At 35.0% G+C, this 18,747-nt stretch overlaps 1 protein-coding gene across 4 annotated transcripts in view; it reads left to right on the top strand.

Moving 5' to 3' along the window:
* The window catches only part of HGF (hepatocyte growth factor), a 90,798-nt gene extending 86,987 nt beyond the window's left edge, over positions 1-3,811 (top strand). For 2 of the 4 annotated variants that reach the window (XM_044245910.1, XM_044245911.1), the window contains exon 18: positions 1,677-3,811. In XM_044245910.1, coding sequence (XP_044101845.1) covers positions 1,677-1,853 — 177 coding nt within the window. In that variant the 3' untranslated portion in view covers positions 1,854-3,811. The remainder of the gene's footprint in view (positions 1-1,676) is intronic. The other 2 variants (XM_044245909.1, XM_044245907.1) reach the window with 1 other exon arrangement.
* The last annotated feature ends 14,936 nt before the right edge of the window (positions 3,812-18,747 follow it).

Genomic DNA, 18,747 nt, shown 5'->3' with positions numbered 1-18,747 from the left:
TGCTGTGTTTTTTTAAAATCAGATTTATTAACTTATGTGTCATAATTTATATGTCTCTTAGAATAAGCTATTTTCCCTTACTGTTTTATTTCCTATTTCACCCCGTCTTAATTTATTATACGGCTCCCTGCTAAGCAGAGGCTTAACTCACTGAGCCACCCAGGCGCCCTGATAGTACTCTTCTTTACATGTGTTACAGAAGTAAATCCTATAGTAGTTTCATTTTCACTTATCACATCACTGATAGAGATAGGTGATAGGAGAATATTAAGGTAGTCTCAAACACTCTTCTTCACAAAAGGATGCCAAATGTGAGTCACTGCAATCTTAGAAGGCTACATGGTGCATGAAAATGATGCAGCATATTTGTAATGATTATATATATAATAATATGCATTAGTGTATACATGTTTATAAAAATATACACACAAATCAATCTATCAATCTATTCATATTTCATCTATCATCTATCCGTGTATGATGATAAAACAGGGTAAACATATTAAAAAATGTCATGAAATTAGAAGCTACCTTCTACAAAGGGGGGTATGAGACATAAAAAAATACATAATATAATTATGTTAACTACAAATACAACAGTAAATTCAGTAATATTCTTTCTTTATGCCCCCAAACATAATTTCCAAACAGTAAATAGAATTATTATCAATTATGATTTATACTTAATTTTCTAAAATCTTTTTGGGGACAAGATTAAAGGAAGGAAAGCAAAAAGTTTCAGAAATAAGAGAAATTTTGGTGCAATTTAATAATTAAAACTGTATGATTATAGGTGGAGTACAAAAGTTCTTATATTTTTTGCATTTTCTAAATTGTCTATATTGAACATATTTTGAACATCAGAGGAAAATAAAAGTAAATATAAAGCCTACCTTAAAAATAGCTATCTTTTATTTTGTGTTAATGTATCTGCATTCAACAAAGAAAAAACATTTTAAAAGATGAGTGGATATTTTGTATAAGACAAGTCATTCTTTTTTATGTATTTTAAATAATTAATTAACTAAATTGAGAAAGAGAGAGAGTGTGTGTGTGTGCAAGCAGGGGGAGAAGCAAAGGGAGAGGTACAAGCAGATTCAATGCTGAATGTGGAGACTGATGTGGGGCCTGCTCCCATGACCCTGAGATGACAACCTGAGATGTAATCAAGAGCCACCCAGGCACCCCTAGAAAAGTCATTCTTTTTGTTGTTGTTGTTAAATTTTTATTTATTTGACAGAGAAAGATCACAAGTAAGCAGAGAGGCAGGTAGAGAGAAAGAGAGAGGGGAGGAAGCAGGCTCCCTGCCAAGCAGAGAGCCCGATGCGGGACTCAATCCCAGGACCCTGAGATCATGACCTGAGCTGAAAGCAGAGGCTTAACCCACTGAGCCATCAGGTGCCCCTAGATAAGTCCTTATTAAAGGAATACTCGACATGATAGAACACTTTGAACTTCTGTACTTCTCTCAGTCTGACTTGGGTAATTCAATAAAAAGATGACCAATGGCCTAGTACATCTATTTATGTCTTCATATCTCAGTTGCAGCTATTCTTTTTCTGTATATGTGCATATTTGAGATCTAAATATGTATAGGAAATATTAATGAACTATTAATTTTTATTTCTAAGATAATACTTTTTTGTTGCTTTTATTGTTCCATGTCTTCTTCCTAGGGAGATTATGGTGGCCCACTCGTTTGTGAACAACATAAAATGAGAATGGTTCTTGGTGTCATTGTTCCTGGTCGTGGATGTGCCATTCCAAATCGTCCTGGTATTTTTGTCCGAGTAGCATATTATGCAAAATGGATACACAAAATTATATTAACTTATAAGATACCACAGTCATAGCTGATGGAATTTTGTCTGAAGCTCCAATCAATAGAAATCTATTTTACATGAAGATTTCAGAGAACATGGAATTAAAATGTCACTTAAAGCAATCCTAAGACAACTACTTGAGTGTCATGTTTGTTAAGATACTCATTAATATTTATGGGTGTTTTCTGTTGTTTTGTTTGTCAGTGTTATTTTGTAAATGTTGAAGTGAATTAAGGTACATGCAAGTGTAGTAACATATCTCCTGAAGATACTTGAACGGATTAAAAACTGCAAAGGTATAATTGCTGGATGATAAAAGATTTAATGGAAAAGTTCAATTAATCTCTCTACGCTGCTTTCCAAGGTTAGTTTATGAATAAACCGTAAGTTAAACATTATTTTAACCTCACAAAGACAATTTATACCTTTGTCCTTAGCTTGTAACTCTATATTAAATTATATTACCTTTCATATGCCATACATTATATTTCATTCATTTCTCTTCACTGTGTATCCTGTGTATCCTCTAATACTGGATATTACTTCTACAAAATCATATGCCCAACTATGCAGACCTGGGTACACATGTGCATGCACTAGAGTTCAAATCATGGTATATCTAATATAACCTCTAAATATTCTGAAAGTGTGTACCTGTAGTTTTTCCTTAAGAGAAAAAGAGAAATTTATAAAGACCAGTAGAAATTTCAAGGAAAGGAGAAAGAAAGAAATGACCAACTCATTCTGTATATGAAATCTGCAGATGACCTCTCTACTGGTTGACATTTAAGGTGTGGTCATGACCCACAAAGTTAAGTAACACCTAATCTATGTGTTTAACTGTATTTATCAACCTAGTCATTGTGTAGTTTCTAATTCTTAAAGGGAGGAGGGTTATGTGTATTAGTATTATATCTTTCTTTTAAATTTAGGGACCCTTATTTATGCAAAATATTTTTAGATCTACTTTCCTGAAGTATTTTCTTTATTATTCTTAGATAATTGTCTAACTGAAGCTTTAAAAAGTATTTAAGTAGGTTAATTCTAAGAGTTGCTGCTGTGATTGGCTTGTAGCTCATCTTCTTTAAATTTTTAAAAATTATTTCAGAGGAAAATTTCAATATGTTTCCAAAGATCTGTAAATAGACTTTCATCAAACTAGGAATTAAAGTATATATTGAAGAAAAAAATCAGGTTACGTATCTCAACCTAAAAGTTTTTTAGCCTAATGAAACTTCACTAAAGTAAAGGAAAGGAAAGGAACTAGCTTGTCTAAACGGACTTCAATTATTTTCTAAAGGGGAGTTAAATCTGCAGAATGAAATATTTTATGAAAATTTCTCCATTTTATCTTATTTCATTTTACATAAATCTTTCAAATGCCAAGGGGAATATTTGTTCAAATTTTGTATTGTCTCATAATGCAAAATTATCATATTTGTTATTGTATTTGGCATGATCAACTAAAAATCCTGTATTTGTCAAGAAATGAGACAACAAAGTCTAATAGGATAGGCTGTGAATTTTCAAAAAATCACCCTGTACAAATTTAAAAATAATTTTTGAGTGATTCCAATCCAGTATCCCCATTTCTCTAATTTGTTTCTCTTGAATGATATCAGTTAAGACCAGAGATCCAAACAATGCTCAACGTTTCATAGGACACTGTTCAATCTTGAGTAAAACACTCTTAAATTTACTTGACAGTTTAGTCCCGAGAGTACAGCAGAGGAAATCCAGAAATAACTATGCAAATCCAGAATATCTATCCAAATTGTGCCAACAAATTGAACATATTATAATAAAACATGTTCTGATATCAAGAAACAGTGAAAGTAAAGAAAGATCTGAAAAGTTGTCAGTCCACATTATCTTCTTTGATTATATTTTTCTTTCCTTATGTGATATATCATTTTAATAAAAACACTAGAAATTTCAAAGGTATATTGTCCCCAAATTAAAGAACTTTTCAGTTTTTTTCTCGAACTGGTAAAATTTGATTAAATCATATATTAATGATATTTGTAAAACATTTATGAAATTATAATATATCTAAATACATTTTAAGATATTTCTTTCTTGTCTTTTCTCTAAATTCCCATGGAAAGAGAAATAGGAATAGATAGAAGATGCAGCTAACTTTTTAGATATTTTGAACTCAATGTTTTCCATTCCATTTCCATTTTATAAATGTTTTCCATTTATTTCCATTTTATTAAAACATACCACCAATAAAACATCAGACATGGTGCACAAAGCAGTCCTAGCTTTGAGAAGTTCCCTTTGTAATGAGAAGAGATCAGTAGACTTGACAGTAAAAGCATGATTAACAAGATCCATGCAATTTTAGGTGGTAAGACAATGAATAATATGCCATTTTTCTCTGGAGAAAAATACTATTTCTTGGTCATTCTTTTCTTAATAAATCACAAGAAATGAAAAATCCAACTTATCCAAAATCCATTGTATTTTGAGTAATGGACAAACAAATCTTTTAATCTAGAAGTTTTCAATGTTATTTTTTGTTTGGGCTGTTTGAATAATGGTTATGTGCTGTTGTAATTGTGGACATTTTCTTATGTCTGCCAGGAATAGTAACATAAAATTAAAATATTTGTCATAATGCCTCTGCCGTGCAGAAGGGATGATAATCCTTTTGTATACTTCTTTAGTTTTATTGTAAAATATGTAATGAGTTTTACCTATTTGCTGTGGGCAGGTCCTCAGTAAAATGGTTTATATTGAGTCAGTCTCTAGCATTAATAGGCTCTTGCTTGCTATCTAAGTGTTTCAAACTATGGGAAACGTGAGACACTGGAAGGCAAGAAAAATAAACAATAATGGCATGTGATAGCAAAATTGTATTTCACTTATTCCTGTGAATATTTCTTGTTGGTACCAATGGTACTATACAAAGTGAATGTTATACCACAACATTCTTTTAGGGGGAAAAAAAAAAAGCACTGTCAAGAAGTAAGAAACTGTTGTCAGCATTTTGTTCTTGTTTTTAAATATTTTCTTTATTTTTTAAAAGAGATACTAGTACTGCAATATAGAAATCATGAGGTAAAGAATTTTAATAAACTCTCATACTAAAAAACTTTAAATTGATTTACTAAGTTTCCACATATCACTTTTAATTTTATCCCGTATTTATAGACAAACTCATTTGAATGATAAAGTTAACTTGAATAAAAAGACTTAGTCTATGTGTAAATACTTTACACAATAAAGTTCAAAAAGAAGTTCTCCTTCAATGTTCAACTGAGTTTCATACTAAGAATTTACTAATACAAAAAAAGTTAAAATTTTCTGGTCCCCCAAACCTTGACAGTGTAAATTTAAGTAGGTTCATTTCCATTTGCACAGAAAGTTTCTGTCTTTAGGAAACTGAAAATGGAATACTGTGGATGTTATGACTGTTTGTCTTGGTGTAAATAGGAAATTGATAAGCTGCCTATAGAGTGGTATAGCTGAATGCTTACCCAAAAAGGGAACACTGTGGTTATGACTTGTATATAAAGTTTCTGTAGTTAATAAAGTTGCTATTTTTATAACCATGATTATATTATTATTATTAATAATAAAAATATTTTATCAAAATGCTTCCTTTCTCTTATTATAATTATCTACATAGACATGTTTGAATCTGTTCTAGGACTTAATGCAGAAAACAAGGATCATACTGACAGAAATTACATATACTTTGTTGCAAGAAATACTAGAACTAAGACAAATAGCCATTATTTTTTTCCAGCTTCTATCCATGGCATTATCAGTGGTCTTCATTAAACCATCAAGCTCCATGCACTTTGATTTCTCCCACTGTAATATACAATTATTTAGTTCTTTTCATATTTGCTAGAATGGTGCTGTGATATACCTTGCTAATATAGGCAAAATATTGTCATGAAGGATCATCTGAATTCCTTTACCATCACCACTATGTATCACAAAAGTAATTGTAAATGATCCAATTAATCAATTAATCAATCTATATCTCTTTAAAATAATCATTAAATTCAGAATAAATGTGAATCCAACAGATTCACCTAATTCAAACTGAAAGCAAGCTTGGAAGAACATATTATCAATTGATCTAACCAAACAGAACTCTATAACACTATTGATTATTTCAAGTTATATTGTCTCTTCCCCAAAAAAGTTGCACTATTAATTCTCTGGCATAGATACCTATCTCAGTTGATGATTAATATATCTAACTCTAGACCTTTGATAGTATCTTCTCTTCCTAATGATTATTATCTAAGCAGAATATATGCATTTATTCAGTTATGGTATCTGTATTTCTGGTAGCAGTATCAAAGAATTTTTAAATACATATATTGTTGATTTTTCTAAATTTTATTTTTTTCTTCTTTTTTTTTTTTTAAAGAACTCTATTCCATTCTAAACCTATAGTCTGCTGTTTTAAGTAGAATACTTCAGGAAAGGTTCTCTAAGAGATGGTATTTGAGCAAGCATGAAAGCGCAAGCTAGGTAAATATGGGGTCTAATAAATAAAACTTGGACAACATTTTTGTTGGTTTCTTATTATAGTTTATTTATTCTTATAAATTATAATGCTTTAATTACCCCATTTGTCAAAGTCCTGAATAGAATCAACTAAGTTTGCATTCCCTCAAAGTTTTAGTCCAGAAGGTTCACTGCTATTCTATTTCACTATTTTCTGACACAGGCACCAGCCTTAATCTGTACAACCCTAAAAGTGCTTTCTATGTCATTTTACCAAACTGAAACCCCTTCATTAAAATCCAGATTAAAAGTGTTATTCTACACAGTCTCTATCTATCTATCTATCTGGTTCCTTACATTTACAAATATCTCAATTGCATGTGTTGCTTAGGAGAGCCAAAATTTAAAAGTAACTTCAATATAAAAAGAATATTTGTAGTAATTTGGTTAAAGTTTATAGTCCTATGAAGAATATGTTATTGCCTGAAGCACATCTAAGCAAGACAGAAAATGCTGAGCAAAGGAAATAATTCAAAAGAAGTGTGTGATTATAGATTATATGTATTATTTTATGCTTTTAAAAAGATAGAGAAGAACATCAAAACAAAACAAAACAAAACCTATCAATTGACCTAATAGCTAATTCCAAACTGACTCTGGGGCCTCATTTCTCTCAAATACTCCTGAACACCAGTCATTTTATTTTCATTATTTTATTTCAGTTCATAAATGTCTTCACTTTTAAATTTCATGCCATGGGACACCTGGGTGGCTCAGTAAATGAAGCCTCTATCTTTGGCTCAGGTCATGATCCCAGGGATCTGGGATCCAGTCCCAGGAAGGGCTCCCTGCTCAGCGTGGAGTTTGCTTCTCGCTCTCCCTCTGCCACTCACCCTGCTTGTGCCCACCCACGCCCAAATAAATAAATAAAATCTTTAAAAAAGAATAAACGTCATGCCTGTGTTCAAACATTCCTTGTGAATACTAGGCTTCTCTTTAATACCCTCGGCCTTTAAATATCACATAATTTCTCTTGGGAATCCAACCTCAACACCTTTTATCTAGAAGTCATTACTCCTCCAGCTCTAGGTTGGGTTTGCTGATGGTTCCTTTCCATTTGTTATCAGAGTCTTCCTATGACTGCATGAGATTTATTTTGTTTTGTTTTATTCTGTTTTGTTTTTAAAGATTTTATTTGTCAGAGAGAGAGAGAGAGAACACGCATAAGCAGGCAGAGTGGCAGGCAGAGGAGGAGAGAGAAACAGGCTCTCTGCAGAGCAAGGAGCCCATTGTGGTACTCTATCCCAGGACCCTGGGACCATGGCCCGAGCCGAAGGCAGCGGCTTAACTACTGAGTCACCCAGGCGTCCCTATTCGGTTTTGTTTTTAATGTGCAAACTGCCTCCACCCAGTTTGAGCTGCTCAGAGACATAAGCAATGTCTTGTTGTTAATATTTGTATATTCTTTATTTTGCATAGTGGTTCACCTGTTATGATACTCTATGGATATTTTACAATTATTATATTCTATAAACCAACCTCTTTTTGAAGGTTTATCAGTATTACACAGAGATGTACAATTTTTGTAAAAATTAGGCAAATCTCAGTAAGGATTAAGAATTTTAGGGTTTCATATTTAGATTTGAATTAGTAAGTGAGACTATTTTTCAATGGTCTATTGTATTTTACACACCAGAGCACACAGTTGGAAAAAAGAGGAGTTATTAAATCTGAAGAGTTTATACATTTATATTTGTAAATGTGGTCATTAAAAATAAAAATGGAGAAGTAGATTGTAGTTTGCTAATGAATGGAGGTGTTTACTTCATACAGCCTTATACAGTTTTGATTATGTCCGTGAATGTTTCTGCATCTGAGTTTCTTCCACAATAACTTCCACAGTTATTGATATCATAACATTGAGGGGGAAAGGATTGTATCAATGATTGCAAAAATATTCTGAGGCAACAATAGTCTACTTATTACATATGTGCAAATATGCCATCTGCTGTGCATCAAGAAGTTTCACAATATTGTTACTTAATTAACAAAATGTTTTCATTTGATGACTTCTCCTAATGGAGAGAAATCAACTTGGGGAACACAGTACAATGAAATGAAGTGAGGAAAAGGCAGATGGATTTTCATATTTTTCATATATTTTTGAAGCTTTACAAAGATATTGTCCAGTTTTCAGGACTCTAATTTTTTTTAAAAGTGGCTAAAATTCAAATGCAGTGATAGTTTAGAAGATAGGACTATACCCTAAAACAGACTTTATAGTCTATAAAAGAAAAATAATGAAAATTTGAAACTATGGAATGATAAAAGTGATTAAGGATCTTTAAAGGAGAGAGGAAAAGGTTCACTTTGGTTGTTTAAAGAGTCCTTCCAGTTAAGAGAGTAAGAATTTAGGGAAATAAGATTGATGTTTCAGTCAGGTAGTTTATGTACTAAGCAGAACCTTCTCATTCATGAACTCATGGAAGCTCTTACTCTGGATATTTCTTAAAATCTTCAGTGACTTAGGTAAGCTTTACCCAAACTGGTCTCTTGGAATACTGCTTTCCAGGACACTTTAAAGCTGTAATGGAGACAAAATGGGGCTTGCCTAACTTTTAGAGATTTTGGGATACTTTGTTGCAGAGTTCTCAAGGATCTTTTGATGATCTTAGGTATTTTGAAGCTTCATGAGAGAGCATGGTATGGCGTATTCTTCAAATCTGCTATACTACAGAATCCCCTTAAAACTTTGTAGACAACACACTTAGCACAACAGATCTGCTAAATTATGTCTAGAAAAACTTAATTAATGTGTTTATTTTCCGAATAGGAGTCAGTGGTAACTATATAGTTTGAGATTTCTATTGTCTTTCATAATCTACAATGATTTCTCTTTTCTAAAGAAAAATCTCCCAGCAATCTTTCCTTTGGCAAATTTTTCTTTTCTATACTCAATTTGAGTAAAATTCAGACACTTAGGAAAAGTTGAGGCATATTTTTCCTGACTTATTCCATCTACTAGAACTCTCATATAATATTATTAACATAACAGGTGCCTGGTGGTTCAGATGGGTAAGCATCTGCCTTCAGCTTGGGTCATGATCCCAGGGTCCTGGGATGGAGCCCCGCCTCCATCTCTGTGCTCAGCAGGGACTCTGCTTCTCCCTTTCCCTCTACTGCTCCCCCTACCTGTACTCTCTCATTCTCTGTTTAATAAATAAATAAAATCTGGGGCGCCTGGGTGGCTCAGTGGGTTAAGCCACTGCCTTCAGCTCGAGTCATGATCTCAGGGTCCTGGGATCGAGCCCCGCATCGGGCTCTCTGCTCAGCAGGGAGCCTGCTTCCTCCTCTCTCTCTCTCTCTGCCTGCCTCTCTGCCTACTTGTGATTTCTCTCTGTCAAATAAATAAATAAAATATTAAAAATAAAAATAAATAAATAAAATCTTAAAAAAGATTTAAAAGAATATTGTTAACATAAAAACAAAGTTCATGACACATAAATATGAAGGTGATACTACTCCACCCACTCAAAACTAAAAAAAAGAAAAAAAAAATTTTGTAATATTTTCACGTGTTACTAGCCCTCACAATGTCCCCTCATCGGCTGAAATTTCCAGTTGGAAATGGGAGTGCTAAGGAGGAAAAAAGATGAGTAAAGTTTATAAAAGAAAAGAAAATGAAAAGGGGGAAAGGAAAGGAAAAGAAGGAGCTGTGGGGAAGTTTTCTGGGGGTCTTTACATGACCCAAAAGTAAAGTCAACAAAAAGATCTAAAGCATTATTCTTTATTACCCTCTTTCCTTTTTAGTCATAACTATCTGCATTTCCCAGATCCACTCATAATCACCAAGTGTAATGACTCATCCTAAAATAAACAAACATAGAGTCTGAGCATAGATCATTGGCATTCACAGTCAATACTCCATTTTTATTCTTTCATTTTCTCCGTCCCTTTTTTATTGGCTGCCTTCATCGATTATATCTTAACTGTGATTCAAAGTAACAGGGAAAAACAAAGTTTTCTCTGTATTAATGTCTCTCTCTAATGCATTATAACACTCTTCTCAGCTTCAAGGGCTTCAGCATCTTCCATTGCCAAAACTTACAGGTGAACTTGGCCAGAACTTTGGCACAGCAGCTAAACAGAAAGAACTAAAGCACCAGATGGAGTTACAAAGGCAAGACCTTAACCATCTCCTTGAGATCACTGCTTGGATGTGCTGTCACTGTCTAAACCAAATGTATCCAAAACTAAACAATCCCTTCCCTCCCTTCAATATTCTACTCTATAAAAAGCACGTTATTCTGGTTTACCCAAAACAGAATCCAGAAAGTTAGTTTTTAACTATTTACCTTTTACCCATTTCTCCCTGTCTATATCCAAACACATTCCAAGGAACGATTTTATTTCCTGAATAAACGCTACAGCATTCACATGTCTTCATCTCCAGTGGCTCTTCCCTGACCCAAGCCACAATTCTCCTTTGCCTTTATTACTACAATAATATCAAAGCAATTCTTCATATATACTCCAAACCATCTTCTATTCAGTTTCTAAAGTACATGTTTTAAAATAGAGCTATGTCATTCTAGTGCTTAAAAGCCCTCAGTGATTTCCCATTGGCCTACTGATAGCCATATTGACTATCCTTGACTGTTCAACAGTTCAACGCATCCATCACCTCTCTTCCTTTTGCCCACTACGCTTATGCTATTTCAGACTTTTTCCATCCTAAGACAAGGTTAGGATCTTTTCTTCCTCGAAGTCTTTGCATCTGCTGTTCTTTCTGCCTGGAATTACCTCCTCCCCAAGCTGACTAATGCCTATTTCATCCTTCAGCTTAAATGTCACCAATTGTCCCTCCACCCACTCTCCTGACCCAGTTACACACTGCACATTTGAAAGTATGATACACTTCTATTTCAGAACACTTACCTCAGTTAATCAAATATCTATCTATCTATCTATCTATCTATCCTGTCAGAGAGTAAGTTCCATGAGAACATGGGCTAGGTCTAGGTTCTTCGCATGTTTTCTCTTTAGTACTGGTTAAGCCCTACATGGTAAATATTTGTTACATGGATGTATCAGAAACTATCAATAATTATCTGCTTACAAGTTTCTTTTTTCCCCCCTCTGTTCAATTCCAAAATATAATTATATATACAATCTCTCAATTTTATTCACTACTGAAATAGTAATATCTTCAAATTCTTTTCATGGTAGTGTTGGGAAGGTGGTTTCTACCAGCTTTTGTCATACATTTTTGTTTTATGTGAGCAAATATTTATTAATCATTTACTATGATTGTGCTAGGTACTGGAAATGTGATAGTGAATAAATAAAACTTGGTCCCTACCCTCATTATAAATACAGACAAGTGTGGGAGACAAGCACAAAACAAGAACGTGGAAGTGGTAACTGAGAAGTGCAAAGAGCTTCTGGAACATACAGCAAGATTTGGTTGAGCTTTTTGGCTCATCTTTCCTTAATCCTCTATATTGTTGTAGTTTTAAATCCTGGCAATGTGAATATTATCTTTCTATTTTTTGAATACTTCCATCATTGCATTACTAATTGTTTAAGTTTAGAGTTACTTTCTTTCATCTTCCCCTTTCTTTGTTCAATCCAGGTTCCTAAACTTTTAAATCCTGCTCCTTCTTCCTTGCATTCCCAAGAAACTTATGACACTTTTAGTAGATTGAGAGGTTTATACATTTATTATCAAGAGAATAACATAACTTCTCAAATGGTGAGACACTAGCAATTTTTTTAAGATGAAATTATAAAGGTTTTTTTTTTGCTAGTGCAAGACTGATAAATGTTTCATCATTGTAAGTTTTTAATTATATTTGAAGATGATCTAATAATAATAATAATACATAATGCTTATTCAGTTATTTCTTTTTGCCAGGCTCTGTTTTATGTCATTTAATCATCATTACATTGTTACATAGGCAAGTTTTATAACTCTATCCATTCTAGAGAAAAGGAAGTTTTCAAATAATTTGTAATAAGAACGCACTTGGGCATATTTTTAATATTAAATCTGCTTGACCCTTTCCTTCCATTCTGTTGAATGAACATTTAATTTAATTATTTTCCTGAAAAGTAGGGGAAACAGGGAAACTCTTATTTAAACAAGAAAACATTGCCATCATCTGTGCAGGATATGAACAAGAAGCTATTCAGAGGTCAAACTGTTTTTCAAGTATGCCTGGCTCAGAGATCTGTGAGGCATCAACTAAAGGACCATGGCCTCCTCACCTTCAAATATGACTAGCTAAAGTATGAGTTGCTTGTAATATTAATTACTATGGAATTGAAGGTTAGGAAGGTGAGGGGGCTAGTTTAGAAGGGGAAGATTCTTTATCTTTTTTTTTTTTTTTAAAGATTTTATCCATCCATTTGACAGAGAGAGATCACAAGTAGGCAGAGAAGCAGGCAGAGAGAGAGAGAGGAGGAAGCAGGCTCCCTGCTGAGCAGAGAGCCCGATGTGGGACTCGATCCCAGGATCCCGAGATCATGACCTGAGCTGAAGGCAGCGGCTTAACCCACTGAGCCACCCAGGTGCCCCCAAGATTCTTTATCTTTGGTGGGACAGAGGGATATAGCTTATTGACAAAGGAAAGCAACAAGCTTGTGAGATAGAAATAGTATGAAATTTAGAAAAACGTATAGCATGGTAAGAATTCAAAGGGGGCCCATAAAGGGAGAGACAATCCCAGAATTTATTCTGAGGCAAAGAAAAAAAGTAATGGTGCCTGCCCTTTATTACAGATACTTGAGGGTGTTTTATGAAAGAGGGAAACACCTTCAAAGGCCATTATTATAATCTTTTACGTAGGGCCACTTCAGTCCCAGAAAAAAAATGTGATTTACCTATTTATTTTTTGCATTATATTACATGAATCAGAGGTTTTGAAAGTTTCAAAGACATGCTAAAAATCACCTACTTGATTTACAGAAGAAAAAAAAAAAAAGAAAAGTGGATGAGACAAATGACTTGTCCATGGTCACACAGCTAGAGGCAGAACTAGTCCTGGAAACAAAATCTATTCCTTTTTTTAATTCAACACCTTGGTTTTATTATTTACTTATTTTTATAAACTGAGATCATAAGTATAAAGTATGTAAGAGTCAAACCTCAAAAGAACAGTAGTACTTAAAAAGAATTATACAAGAATAGTTAAAAAAAAAAAAACTTAAAATGTTGCTCAAGCAAAAGTGTGGTCCAGTTTACTTTATAGCCTAAAGGGATGTGGACAAAGGCCAGGCAGAGAAAGCCAATCCCAGGTAGAGATCTAGCAGACTCCTCCATAAGGAGCGAGCCAAGGGGCTGTCATTTGGCTTCCTTCCCCTCTGTAGTTTGTGATCCGACTCCATCCCTGACTGGGAAGGAGCCTTCTAAGGACAAGTTGGAGGATTAATTTTCTCACAAAATGGAACAATGTTAGGACCAGCCTTCCCAACCTGTGGGGAAATAAACCTGCTAGAGCTAACCGATTCAGCAATCTGCAAGAGCTCCTGACCCAGAAACAATTCCGTTTTTCAAAGCAGCTTCAGAAGACTGGATCTGCTGAAGACTAGAATTGCTTACAATTCCTCAACTGTGATTGTGCAAACTGTGACTTTGAAACTGTAGCTCTAAGTTTCCCAAATACGGGGTTACACGTTGGGATTAAAGCTTATTAAAGAGTACTTACAGTTCTTGATATTAAACACATGATCTGTATATTACTCAGCCACCTACGTCCATCAGTTTGAATCTTTTTTTTTTTTAAGATTTTTATTTATTTATTTGACAGACAGATCACAAGTAGGCAGAGAGGCAGGCAGAGAGAGAGAGGAGGAAGCAGGCTCCCCACTGAGCAGAGAGCCTGATGCGGGGCTCGATCCAGGACCCTGGGATCATGACCTGAGCCGAAGGCAGAGGCTTTAACCCACTGAGCAACCCAGGTGCCCGCATCAGTTTGAATCTTTAAACGCTGTCTCTATGTACCTTGGAATATCATGAGCGTTCTCAGGATATTTACAAGTCTAAAAACACAATAAAAAGCCCACCTTAGTCCAATGATCCTGTCTGGAAACTGTAGCATCTTTCTTTCACGAATGGTTCTGATGGGGAAGAGGCAGGGTTGTTATGTGGTCTCATTTGAAGTTTTATCTTTTTAGCATGTAGTTAAAAGTATACAGTTGCATGAGGCTGAGTTTTGTGGATTTGTTTCTTAAAGACAAAGTGAAAAAAACCTGTTTTTATTAGCTTCACAATAAAGTTACATGCATTTAAGTCATTCGAATTTTTTTGAACTTTCTTACAGTGTTATGCTTCGAGTTTAGTGTATCTAGAGTCCAAAATTCTCTCCTGGGTTTTACTCAGAAAGACAAACACCCATATGCCTCTCTCTGCCTGGATGTCCAATAGGTATTTCAAATAATTTCTTCCAAACCCAGGTCATGTGGTTTCCCTTTAAACTGATTTGCCTCTAATAGCTTTTGTTTTGTATTCCAGTTGTGGCAGCACTATCTGAAAAGGACGGAAACTAGAGTGAGAGCAGTGATCCATGCCATCCTTCTCTCACCTCTCAGCCCAGACAGCTGGGTCCTCTGATTTGGGCGCCTATTTATGCTTTGAAAATCATCATTCCTCTTCTTTTTTTAACCTCTTTCCCTGGGTGAAGCCCTTGTTATATTCCTTGACTGATTTAGTGTCCTAAACTGCTAAATCCACTTTGGTGCTCCTCGAAACCGTCATGGTCTGTGCTGTTTCAGTGATCTACAGAAAAGACACATATGAAACACGCAGGCCACGCCTCCAGTCATTATTTGGCTCTCCATCTGCCAGAATACAGACCCCAAGAGCTCACTGAATACCTCTTCCCTCTTCGCTAACTGGGCTTCAGAGAAAGAAATACCATGTTAGCTGCTTGAAATAACAGTGATTTGTTTCATTGTTTGTTTCTTTTCATTTGTTCCTTTGTCTCTTGCCTTGATAACTTTGTTAGGGATATTCTGTCTTCCTGAAATGGTTCTGCCTCCCATCTCCATTTTTGCTATATTCTACTTAAGTTTTTGAGTTTGACCCTAGGTGTAACTTCTTTTTGGCCTTTATCCCAACCAGCTGGCTGGCTGGATCCCACGTTCTTGTTCAGTTCCTGCCAGCCTGATTGTCTGAGAGCAAAACACTGCTCTAGATCTGTTCCATCTGTTTTTAGATGGATATCCTTAAAGAACCTATTTTTCTTGTAGCAACAGTGTGGGGAGATAACAAACTCGTCTTACTATACAATACGTACTTAAAGCAAGTATTGATATAATTCTATAACTCACCTAGTGATAGTAGCATTACACTGGAAGGACAGTGCAACGTTACGTGCTAAGTATTTTCCTCAAAGTTGTGAACAATTGTGAATAGTTAGTACGAAGGGAAAAAAGACTTAAATATTTTCCGCAGAGGTATAAATCGCCTTTATCACAGAGTTTGCTAGTGTTCCCCCAAATCCATTCCCCACTTTCTCCTTAGTTATAAAATCCCCAGTATTTAGCTGGGCACATAGAGCCTAAGAGGTCATGTATCCCAGGGACCCTTTCAGTGCAGTTTCCCATGTGACCGAGTTACGGCCAAGGCTCTCCCAGGAAGCGTTACTAAAGGGAGGGGGCCCTCTGTCATTTCTTCTTCCTCCTTCCTGCTGCTTAAATGTATTTTACCTATTGTTATGTATGCTTTTATTGTAACCAATTTTGTATACTTTGTGAGAAGAAAATGTACAATGGATCAATGAGTTTTAAAGAAGACAGGAAAAAATCAAAACAATATCTTGTTAAAATTAGGAAGACAAAATTATATTTATCTCGTCATGAGTATTTTAGGTAATACTCGTGATTTGAAGATATACAGATAGTTATGAAAGAGTTGGATCTTATGCAGGGCAGAAAGTGGAATAGTACATTTTAAGCATATTCTACTAATGTTTCCATTTAAATTAACATATTTATATTCTTGTGATAAAGAATGCAGTACATTAAAAAAAACCACGAAAAATGCTAAAGCCTGATTATTCCATGGGAATTTCTTATATGGATTTTATGTACTTGTGAGAAAGGGGGTTTTATTTTACAATGGCCAAATTCTTAAGATAAAGTGTATATCTAATGTAATGTCTACTTTCTCGTTTTTAAGTAGACATTTTATTTGGAAAACATTTATTAGTTAATCTACTTCTAGATAATGGTGTGTTATATACCCAAAATTTAAAACATCTTTATTAAAGATAATAAATAACAGTTAATATTTTTGAGGGCTTTCTATATGCCACTATACTAAGAAACGAGTATAGATTTCTAATTTCATCTTCAGAACAATCTGTATATCTTCCTGTTACCTAAAAATTAATGGAATGTTAAGTACCAGGTGTGGTGATAACTATTAAGGAACTACATCTAACTCATGCTCTTTACCACAGATTTTTTATTTTGCTTTGCCATGACAAGTACTTTATTCACATTCTTTAAAATATCAGGATGAGGGGTGCCTGGGTGGCTCAGTGGGTTAAAGCCTCTGCCTTCGGCTTGGGTCATGATCCCAGGGTCCTGGGATCGAACCCCGCATCGGGCTCTCTGCTCAGTGGGGAGACTGCTTCCCCTTCTCTCTCTGCGTGCCTCTCTGCCTACTTGTGATCTGTGTCTGTCAAATAAAAAAATAAAATAAAATAAAAATAAAATATCAGGATGATATAGCTAAAATATTTATAATGATAGATATACTAGTGTTTTTTTATTTTGTTTTTTAAAGATTTTATTTATTTATTTGACAGAGAGAGAGAGATCATAAGTAGGCGGAGAGGCAGGCAGAGAGAGAGAGGAGGAAGCAGGCTCCCCGCTGAGCAGAGAGTCCAATGCAGGGCTCCATCCCAGGACCCTGGGATCATTACCTGAGCCAAAGGCAGAGGCTTTAACCCACTGAGCCACCTAGGTGCCCCTATACTAATGTTTTGGCTGTATTTGTATGTTCTGTCTTCCCGGTTTTCAAATATATAATTCAAGGAGTTAATTCATTTTCTGCTTGTTGATATTTATGGAAATTCCTTGCAGCAAGACAACAAACCGTTAATGTAAGAATGTAAAACTTGGCCATTCTTGAAGTTATAATATTTGTTAATTAATTTAACCTGCACGTATTTACTGAATAGATGTTACATGTCAGGTACTTTTCTAAGCACTAAGAACATAGCAGTGAATAATTAAGGCAGTAAACAAGTAAAGGAATTCTAAAAAAAAAAAAAAAAAAAACAGTTTCCACGGGGAGGGACATGCAAATAAAAGACATGGAGCAGCCTGCTTGAGGTTCAGAGGTAGACAGGAGCCAGATCATATATTCGTATATGGAGAGCTTTGTAGGCCTTGGTTAGGAGGTTTGTTTTATTTGATTTTTCTTTTCTAAATGTACTAGGAAGCTCTGCTTACTCAGCCTGATAGAAAAGGCTTAGTCTGGACCACGGCCAGTCGTCACTGCAGAAAGGACTTAAAGTTGCTGCCCAGAGGCAACACATATCACTTCTGCATTTAGTTCATTGATGAGTGTGTGTCATGTGGCCAAGTCTGCATCTGTGAGACAGACAGAGTAATCCTTCCTCAGGGAGGGGGAGGGAACATTCGTGAGTAATAACATAACCGACCATAATCACTGTCTGTGTCTTTGACAGTCCTTTGGACTCCTTGAATAAATTTCATGACTTCATATAACAAAATTTAAATCATAACATTTAAAAGATACTTTCCCAATTTGGGGAAGAAAAGTTCCACCTATTTCATTGAAGCAAACAGATCCACCAAACAGGTTGAAATCTCCATTTATTTAAAGCCCCAGGGCACCTGGGAAGCTCAGTCATTAAGCATCTGCCTTGGTTCAGGTCATGATCTCAGGGTTCTGGGATGGAACCCCACATCAGACTTCCTGCTCAGCAGGGAGCCTGCTTTTCCTCTCCCACTCCCCCTGCTTGTGTTCCCTCTCTCACTGTCTCTCTCTCCGTCAAAAAATAAATAAAATCTTTGAGGAAAAAATAAAGCCCCAGAAAAGGAATTACTGGATTACCAAGATGACTATTTCTGAAGCTCTTTACACATATAATTGAATTGCCTTTAAAATAGGGTTGCATGAATTTAAACTTCCATCAGCTACATATGAAAATTTAAGTGTCATCAGAGCATCACTAGTAGTTGGTTTTCTGGCTTCATATATTTTAGTTTCTTCATAGAGTATAACAGGGACACTTTCTTCTGCTTTGGCTTCCAAGAGTAGCTAGATTTTGGATATAAGTCTGTCTAGCTCTGAAGATGGCCCTTTCCATGCCCTCTCCACTAGCAGTAGATATGTGGGTTAAAAAGAAATAAAGCTTTTGTCTGAGAAACCACTAGGATATTCATGTTGTTTATTACCATGACATTA

Source organism: Neovison vison, chromosome 4 (assembly GCF_020171115.1).
Source record: "Neovison vison isolate M4711 chromosome 4, ASM_NN_V1, whole genome shotgun sequence".
NCBI lineage: Eukaryota > Metazoa > Chordata > Mammalia > Carnivora > Mustelidae > Neogale > Neogale vison.
This window is presented reverse-complemented; position numbering and strand designations above follow the sequence as displayed.